General features: G+C 36.6%; 1 protein-coding gene across 1 annotated transcript in view; it reads left to right on the top strand.

The window, feature by feature from the left end:
- The first annotated feature begins 4,089 nt into the window (after positions 1-4,089).
- The window catches only part of stab1 (stabilin 1), a 36,406-nt gene continuing 30,768 nt past the window's right edge, over positions 4,090-9,727 (top strand). The window contains exons 1-9 of the mRNA XM_081384670.1: positions 4,090-4,382; positions 6,053-6,183; positions 6,259-6,374; positions 6,659-6,744; positions 7,801-7,870; positions 7,964-8,059; positions 8,145-8,255; positions 8,892-9,079; positions 9,175-9,305. Of these exons, the coding sequence (XP_081240796.1) occupies positions 4,329-4,382; positions 6,053-6,183; positions 6,259-6,374; positions 6,659-6,744; positions 7,801-7,870; positions 7,964-8,059; positions 8,145-8,255; positions 8,892-9,079; positions 9,175-9,305 (983 nt within the window). The 5' untranslated portion in view covers positions 4,090-4,328. The remainder of the gene's footprint in view (positions 4,383-6,052; positions 6,184-6,258; positions 6,375-6,658; positions 6,745-7,800; positions 7,871-7,963; positions 8,060-8,144; positions 8,256-8,891; positions 9,080-9,174; positions 9,306-9,727) is intronic.

Here is a 9,727-nt window from a genome sequence, read left to right as displayed (position 1 = left end):
CAGGAATAAAAAGGGCAGGTGCTCAAGCCCCCTTTGATGTCTATGTGTGCACGTGCCATACAGTAGATCTTGTTTTTGCTTCTCGGCATGTGGCTGTTGTCACAAGAAGCCACGTTGTCAAGTCCGGACTTGCCAGGTCCGACTCAGAAGAATGACTCCCGAGGACGCGAGTCCGGTAATTCTTCAAATGGTTCAGCGCGCGTTCTTGAAAGCGTCACTCAGCTCGCTGCTACTCCGGTTATCTCTAGGCAATAATAAAACGAAATAAGTTATAAAACACCACTCTGCCTCTTTTCGTTTTCATTTAAAGCCTCACAAATGTGGTTCAGGCAACGTATTGATTATATTCACTGCATGTAACGTTAGCCTATTTATAACAAAACGAAATACACAACCCTGCCTCTTTTCGTTTAAATTTTAAAAATATTAAACATAATATGGTCCAGGCAATATGTGCATTTGTACTCCGATCATCTTCACTGTAATAAAATTAATGACAAAACTCAACCCTGTCTCTTTTTGTTCAGTTTCAGTTAACAATAGCCATTATAAAAGTATGTGAAAAGTACAAGAAGCTATACAATAAGAAAGAAAGCAAACAAATCAGTCAAACAAACAAAATCATAGCTCTACTCTAACGTTACAACGGTAAAGTTAAATAGCCTAAATATAAAATTAGGAAACTTTCACTTAGCCCTCAGCCAGAACAATTGGCCAGGGAACAAATTGTAGATTCACAAGACCAAATATCACCCATTAGGTCTACACAAGACGAATTATATCTCATGTCATGTTATAACCACTACAGTACAGACGTCAGAGTCAACGGCAAACGTCAGAACGACTAGCCGAGAAAAGGCTGTTCCAGGCGGGGTACATGAGCGCCGAGCGGAGCATGGAATGGATCTCACAACCTGGGTCAAATTTTCATAAATCTTTATAAATAAACCAAAGATTTGAGCTTTAACCAACTGCATTCTCGCCTGAAAAACTGAAACAATGACAGTAGTATTATATTTCAACTGTATATTAAAAAAGGCGCTTCTTATGTTGTCATTCCCCTTGTAGCACGCGCAATGACGATTCTCTGTCAATCAATCAACGTTCTGCAGTGAGTCTAGCTCCACCCTTTAGTACCGTGCTAGGTACCCCAACGGACGGGTACAGAAAAAGTGGTACGGTTCGGCATTTTTGGTACCATTCTCAAATTTTGACAGTGGAAACGGAAATAATTGCGTACCATACTGTACTGTATACCGTACCATACCTGTTAGATGGAAACGAGCCATAATGTTTTCTCTGTGGTTTTAGTGAATTGCTGAGCATTTGCTGAGGCATTGTAGGTGGATAGCAGGGTACTGTATGTTGTAGCAAGTGTGTTTTTACTAGTTTTAGTGCATTTCTGTGCAATTATTAGGGTGTTGCTGTGCAGCTGTTAAGGTATTCTGAGTGGTTTTTCATGCAATGCTATTCAGTTCCTAATTTCATTGTGGTTTTTAGTTCATTGCTGAGCACTTGGTTTTCAGGGTGTTCAGAGTTGATTTTAGTGCATTGCTATATGGTTACTATGGGAGTTGCTATGCAGTTGCCAAGGTGTTCTGTTTGTTTTTTGTGCATTGCTATTCAGTTACTAATTTCATTGTGGTTTTTAGTTCATTGCTGAGCACTTGTAGGAGGTTTTCATGTGTTCAGATTGGATTTTAGTGCATTGCTATAGAGCTGGTAAGTCCCGCCCATCCGTAAAACCCCAAGTAGACCTCTAGGTTGAAAAATCGTCAATGCAAGTGAATGTGAGAAAATATTTATTTTCTGGTCCCGTTTGAATTGTGCCATGAATGTGAACATACAGTATGTTGTCTGTGAATTTTTTATTTAATTTTTCATGTTACGAGTTTGACAGTATATTGTATGATTCTTTGGCTTGCAGTTGTGGAAAAGACATAACGAGAAAGACTACATGTCGCCTATGTGACGTCAGCCATTACACATTTTCCCTCCACTTGTCAAATCCTTCTTTACTGTCTATGGTCAAATCACGGTGCTAATGCTGCGATAATCTATGGAGACAGATCGAGATGCCTGTGTGTTTTGTACCCAAATGTCACCATTCAAACCAAATGGGCTGTTCTTTCTTCAGATTCCTGTCTGAAAGCAGCGAAGAGTTGTAGTCCACAAAGTGCTCTCACACAAAGTCTAACCGTATCAAACTTCTACCCGCTAAATTGTAGCATTCTTCACACGAAAAATTATATTAAAAATTCACAGACAACATATGTTCACATTCATGGAAAAATTCAAACGGGACCAGAAAATTATTATTTTCTCACATTCACTTGCATTGACGATTTTTCAACCTAGAGGTCCAGTGGGGTTAACGGAAGGGGCGGGACTTACCAGCTCTATACGGCTACTAGGGTGTTGCTATGCAGTTGCCAATGTGTTCTGACTCCTGAGTGTTTTTTCATGGATTGTTATGTGGTTGCTAAGGCTTTCTCTGTGGTTTTCAGTGCAATGCTAAGCAGTTGCTAAGCCATTGTAGGTGGTTGCCAGGGCGTTACTATGTGGTTGCAAATGTGTTCTTAGTAGTTTTTAGTGGTTTTCTATCAATTTCTTAGGTGTTTTGACTGTTATTAGCACAATATTATGCATTTGCTGGGTGGTTGCATACCAACAAAGAGCCCAAATCAACGCAAATACCTGTTTACATCCTGTTTTTCGGTTGAAGTCCAAAGTAGTCGATTGCCGAGTTCACGCGCGTGATCATTGGTAACTAAACCTATGCGCGTGAACTCGGCAATCGACTACTTTGGACTTCACCCGAAAACAGGATGTAAACACAGGTATTTGCGCTGGCTTAAATAACATCATTTTTATACATATCTTTCACATCTACTGCAGTCATATTCACTCGTGTTCACTCTGAAGGAATCACTCACATTTTCTGTGCACTTGTAATGACACATCAAGGATGTTAAGAGGCTAAAAGCAGGTTTAGTACTTGCCCCATTGAAGTCAACAGGGTGCAAATTTTAAAAATAGAATAACTCGGTGTAGGCAACACCGATTTTTGTCGTTGTTTTCTGTATTGACAGCACTCCAAATGTACAAAAAAATAACCGGAGTTCTCCTTTAAAGGACATTGTTCATCATCTGCTGTACAAAAACTGTCCAATCACTTAGAAAAGTAATAGCACACCTCTTCTCAAAAAGACGAGTCAATGCATTACATGACAAAGTTTAATATTTAGCAAACACTCTTAATTATTATGTGGCACAAAAACCCTCAAGAAAATTGGGTAACAAACTTTTAATAAGTAAATAAATAAATAATGACCACTTTTAACCTGACATGCACACAATTTTGTTTTCTTTTCAAAGTGAACATTTTTATCTCTGTCAATAGTTTCACTATTCAGCAGACAGACACAATAGCAGGAACTCTCAAAGTCTCAAACTGATGACACAGCAGAACCGCAGAGTGAACACTGCTGTTTTTAACTATATTGAATGTCTGCTTTCCAATTTCAATCTACTGCAATCTAATAGAATGTTACTTTTTATATTCCATTTTTATTCTTTTTTCAACAAGTGCACTTAAATAAAAGTCTGAAAAGACTCTTAAAGGGAAATAGAATAAGAAGTATAAAAGTTTTTGATTGTTCAAATAATATTTTATCAATCCAGTAGGTCAAATGGTAGAGCAATGCGCTAAGGACTCCAAGGTTACGGGTTGGATTCCCACAGAAAACAGGAACTGATAAAATATTTTAGATAAACGTGCTGCTAAATGAACAAATGTTGCTGTTTAAATATCTTGTTTTCTCACAGGTTTCTCACTTTAAATAACAAGGCGACCTTAACTCTAACCCTAGCTCTGCTGGCACTAAATGTGTGTGTGACCCCCCCCTGTGAGATAAAGAAAAATGTGCTAATGCTCAATGTACCGTTTTCAAATTCTGCTGAACCCTGCAATCTTGTCAGCTGACAAACATGGACTTCCCAAACCAACATGGAAGCGATGCAGTGGAGGAAATCCGGTGATTTTCCTGTCAGGAAAAGATGTTTTTCTCACCCGTACTCTTGCTTGAAGCCGCTGTGTGGTCATATCAAACCTCTCTCACTCTGTGTCAAGCTGCTCAACATGCAAATCCTTGAAAGCACATGAGCAAAAAGGTCTGAAGAGGTTTTTCTGGAGATGTTTGAAGTCGAGATATCCAGTTGTGTCCTGTGACTGGAGATTGTGGCCGGTCTCGGGAGAGGCTTTTTTGTTTGTGTTACATGTTATCTGACAACTTTTCAGGAGTTTTTCTGGCTTTGAGGAATCAGACATGTCTTATCTTTTCATTTTGGGACTCACGGTACTGTGGACTATACAGATTCAAGTAAGTTGCTTTTTTTTGTAATTGATCAGTGTACTGGTACTAAACCATGATACATTTGTAAGGATGCTATAATTTATAATACTTTTTAGACATGTACAGTTCTGTGCTGATGCTGTGGTATTCTTTGAAATAATATGTAAACGCCTTGTAAAAAGTGGCAATACCATGGTACTTTGCTAATGCCAGATGATAATACTATGGTACTTTGATTACTATGATAGATAGTATGATAGACATCATACTATCTATAATAGTTTAAATCAAAGTACCATAGTATTATATTAAGGTGTTGAAAAGTGAAGTCTACATCTTTAAGTAACTATTTAAATGATTTGTTAAAAGCTGTACCATGGTATTCTTTGAATGATCATGTAAATACTACACTATATGAATATGCGCTTTTAAAATAGTACTATGGTATTTTTGTTTTTGGATCATAGTACCAAGTGTTATAGTATTTACATGGTACTCCACGCCACGGCACTTCCTTGAATACCATGGTACATCCACTAAAAAAGTTATATTGCCATAGTACCAGGTTCACTTTTATTTATTTATAAATTACTGATTACTGACCCATTCATTTTTGTAAGGGTGGTATAATTGAATTTATAATACTTTTTTGGACATGTACTACTATGGTAATACCATAGTATTTTTTGAAATACTAAGTAAATGGCTTGCAAAAAGTGGGGGTATCATGGTACATTACATTGCTGATATCAGATAATAATACCATGATGCTTTGATTTATACTTTGTTATACTCATACTATGTTATACCAATATTTTTGGGCAAAAATCCCATGGTATTTGTCCAAAGGAAAATGATAGTGCCATAGTAATTTTAGTACAAGTATAACACATGGTCCATGTTATATATGTAAATGGCATGTGAATATGGATATGGTACCATCATAATGAATAATACATATTTGGACCTGAACCATGATAATACCATGGTATTTTTATATAGATACTATGGTATATGAATGTGCTAAACATTTGAGCTCAACATACCCAGATAGTATCCAGATGTGGGCCACATGTTAAAATTAATGTGAGCCTGAAGTGGCCCACATGTAAAATAGGAAATATGGTCAAACTACCCTAAGCTACATGTGGGCCTTTTTAGGCAAAGCACCACTGCTTATGGCAAACTGGATGGGACCCTAAAGTGGCCCATGTGGTAAATAGAGAGAATATTTCCCAATTATCACAAAACAAATGTGGGCTACCGTTTTGACAAAGACATGGGACAGTAATCACTGGCGAATATACAAAAGTACAAATGAATTATTAAAAACAATGCTAATCAATGAAGCCGTAAAACATGTAAAAAATCTTAAGTAATATTTTTCACATTCTGAGATGTGACCCACATTAGCGGCAGGTTTGGTTTATTTGCTTCATTCATAGCTGACATGTAGCTATGCTGTGACTTGCTTGTGGCCCAGATCTGGCAAACAGGACCATCATTCCACGCGGTATGTGGGCCGGATCTGGGCCATAGCACTTTTGCTATCTGGCGGGGTATCAAAGTTTCATATTATTATCATCACTAAAACATGGTACTTTGTACCACACTGTGAAGATTTGCATGGAAAGATTCGATTTTCTCGTAAAAAAAATTTTTCGTGTTGAGTCTCATTTGGGTTTCTGTCGTTCCAGGCCGCCCCTAATCGCTGCGATTCGCCCGTTACAATCCTGAACAAAACTCCCTGCACATCCTGCGCTGCCGCCGCTGCCGTCGTCTGCCCGAGAGGGTTTAGGAAGATCACCAAAAGCCCCGAATTCTGCAGGTGTGTGATTATCCAGCCTTTTCCTTTCCGTTCGCTCAGTATGTTTGTGTCTAATGTGTTATTGTCCTGTTTCAGTTATGTGGTGGAAATCGGGGATCGTCAAGTAGAGCAGAAAGGGTGCGCTCATACCTGTCAGGGGGTTACGACAGTCCAGCAGTGCTGTCCGGGCTTCTGGGGGCCCCTGTGCTTGCGTGAGTTACAATGACCCCAAAAAACACTTAAGATACACAAAACAATTCATGAATGTCATTGCTTTATGTGAAATATACAAGTATATGTACTATATACCATAGATAAGTCCTTACATTTTTAGGGCCACCATTTATCAGTTTCTCCTGAACTATACTAGTACAGTGATATCACTTAATGGTTAAATGTCTGAGCTGGAAACACAAAGAACTGCAGGTTCAAAGTTACTGTAAGAAAGTATCTACTATGTGATGAATTTCCTAACCAGTTCTGTGTGTTTCTCCAGCTTGCCCTAGCTGGTCAGAACAGACGTGTAATGGTCATGGTACATGTAATTCTGGAAAATCAGGAAATGGCACCTGTGTTTGTGATGTAAGTGCATCTGAGTTTTGATTTTATTGTAAATTAAAAAATATTATGTTAAAATAGATGCTTTATTTATTTCAATTTTATTTAAATAAGTCTTGCTAGGGTAAGTAATAACATAAACGTAATAATATAAATTCATAGAAAATTAGAGTTACCTTTTTAATGTTATATGAATTGTTATATTAATTCAACAGTTTCTTTGTTGGTATATTTATTTACTTTAATTAACTAAGTTATGTTGCTAGTTCAATTAATATAATTAATAAATAATAATAATAATAATATAACAATACAAATAATAATATAATAATACTTTATTGTAATTTTTTTTAAAATCTGAATTATGTTCAAATACTTACATTTTATGTTAATTGTTGCTTAAACTTCGGTTGAAATATATAAATAAACAAATAAATAAATAAACAAGCACTTATGTGTTTGTTTATTAGTAGAGGCCAAAAGTGATATCCAGCCTAGAAAAATTGACATCTTCACCCTTATTATTAATATGAATTAATGCATGCATAATATGCATTTTATTTAATTTATTATTTTTTTTTAAATAAAAATAATAATAATAACTTTTCCTGTGAGATTTTTGTTTTTATCTTGAATAGTAAAATAAAACCTGTAGCTGTAATTTGCCTTTTTTGCCAAATATTTTTGTCAAATAAATACCTTAATTACATTTAGTGTTTTGTTCTTCCCTCATATTTATAATATTTAAAAAATACAAAAACATTTTCCACATGCTTTGATGGTTCATTTGAACTTGTAGGGTTGTTAAAAACAAATATCCCCTCCGGACATCACTTTTGGCGACTACTGTGTGTAAGCCTTGTTGGGGCAAGACAAGTAAATGTTCACTAAATAACTAAACAAACAGTTTATAATAAATTAGAGGTACGCTTCTAAATGTCAGGCTCTTCTATTTCAGTTTTATGTTAATTCAGTAATAACATGCTTTTTTGCTGAAATTTATTTAAACATGTCTTGTTCAGGGCTTTTTGTAACTTATAATAATAATAATAATCATCATCACCATCAACACTTTTACAGGAGGGATATACAGGTTTTGCATGCCAGAACTGTTTGAATAAGAATGCCTATGGAGACCACTGCCGTTCAGGTCTGTTATTTGTACGACAGTAACTTCTGATTGCAATAAGTTAATAATAACCATTTATGAAGATAAAATGTTCTAACTGTAAAACTATTATAGAGTGCAGCTGCATGAATGGAAAGTGTGACTCAGGACCGGAAGGGAATGGCGAATGTTACTGTCAGCCGCCATATATAGGACCAAAGTGCGATAAAGGTAATTTAAGTTAATCCACCCATTTCTCACTGAATATATACAACTATTTATCATTAAATATCATTATGTTGATTTTGCTCTGCAGTTTCTACACATTGTCCAAGCTGCCCGCCATACTCATATTGTAAGGGAGACGACACAGGCGCTGTGTGCGAATGTCTGAAGGGATACAAAAAGATCGGACAAGCGTGTATAGGTACTTCCCTTTCCCTGATGTTTAGCTATGCTAAACAATAAATACATGTAGTGTTTTATGTCATGCTTTGTAAATTTTGGTTAATTTTCCTCTCATTTTAAAAGTACACCCCATGTAACTTTTTTTTTGTTCAAAATTAACAAAATGTATATAATGTCAATACATCATCAATCCTTCTTCCCAAACGTGTTTTTGTCTTACCCTGATTAACTATGGTGAGCCTATTATAAGTGTTTATATTTTAGAGCTGTCGGGATGTTTTTTCGCAAAAGCGACGCATAGATGCCATTTTTATTACTCAACAGATGAGTAAGGTCTATTTATTGAACAGATAAACTGTCATATGTCATAAGTTCATTGTGAAGCATTATCTATTGTGCTGGGTCGTTTCATTATGGTTGTTGTAGCGCTGTACTGGAATTTATTTACAAGGAAGTACCGTTTAAAGCTACAGTAACGTCTTCAGCTAGTCAGCTTGAGATCCTTTCTGTCACGCAGAACCGAAGCACAACCAAAACAATGTTCTTCCGCAAAATGCAGTTTTTTTTTACCACTAGAGGGCCAAAAGTTACATAGTGTACCTTTAAATACAAAAGAGGCCAGTCCCTATTCATCATCTCTTCTACCCTGTTCCAGGTGTGTGTTCGCCAGGAATATGTGACGTGAACGCTAAATGTTCATTTAGCGGTGGGAAGTTTCAATGCGAGTGTGAAGAGGGATTCAAGGGAGACGGATATCACTGCGTTCCCATCAACCCCTGCGACACTAATAACGGAGGCTGTCCTGTGGATTCCACCCTCTGTGAATTTACAGGCCCAAATAAGGTGAGCAATGCATTGTGGGATGGAATTTGAATCTGAAGCTAATGTAGAATTCAATGTTGTTTGTTATATGAGATTTATGTGCGTTTCCTCTCCAGTCGAAGTGTGTGTGTTTGCCCGGATCAGAGTCACCTGACCCATCCAAGGGTTGCAAGCCAAAGCCTGTCTGTACGCCGGGCTCATGCCACAGCAGCGCTCGCTGCGAGGTGAACTCCAACGGCTCGCCCAGGTCTGTCCCGGTGCTTCCCTCACTATAATAATACGACAGTGCCACACTATTCACTCACAAAACCTTTCCAAAACATGTTCAGGTCACATTTCACCCAAAATCAGAAGAAAAAAACATATTAAATTATATTTTGTTAAATGAAAATTAAGTTTATTGTTAAATTCTAATTGCAATATTTTTCACATATTTCAAGACATTTTACATCACATTTCTCATTGCCGTGATGCATCTGGATGATTTAGTTAAAAATAGTGTAAAATTGTTCAATTAATATAATCATGATTTGAGATTAATAAATGATTTTATGCATTGTGATTGCACTTTCCTCCTGATTTATCATTACCGTAATGCAAAGAAATGTAATTATCATTAAGAAATATATTATATTTCTGATTTGTCTCCATCTGTCAAAGGATGTTTAA

The sequence above is a fragment of the Scardinius erythrophthalmus genome (assembly GCF_964197995.2).
Source record: "Scardinius erythrophthalmus genome assembly, chromosome: 14".
Classification (NCBI taxonomy): domain Eukaryota; kingdom Metazoa; phylum Chordata; class Actinopteri; order Cypriniformes; family Leuciscidae; genus Scardinius; species Scardinius erythrophthalmus.
The sequence above is the reverse complement of the archived record's forward strand: the minus strand, read 5'-3'. Positions and strand labels throughout refer to the sequence as shown.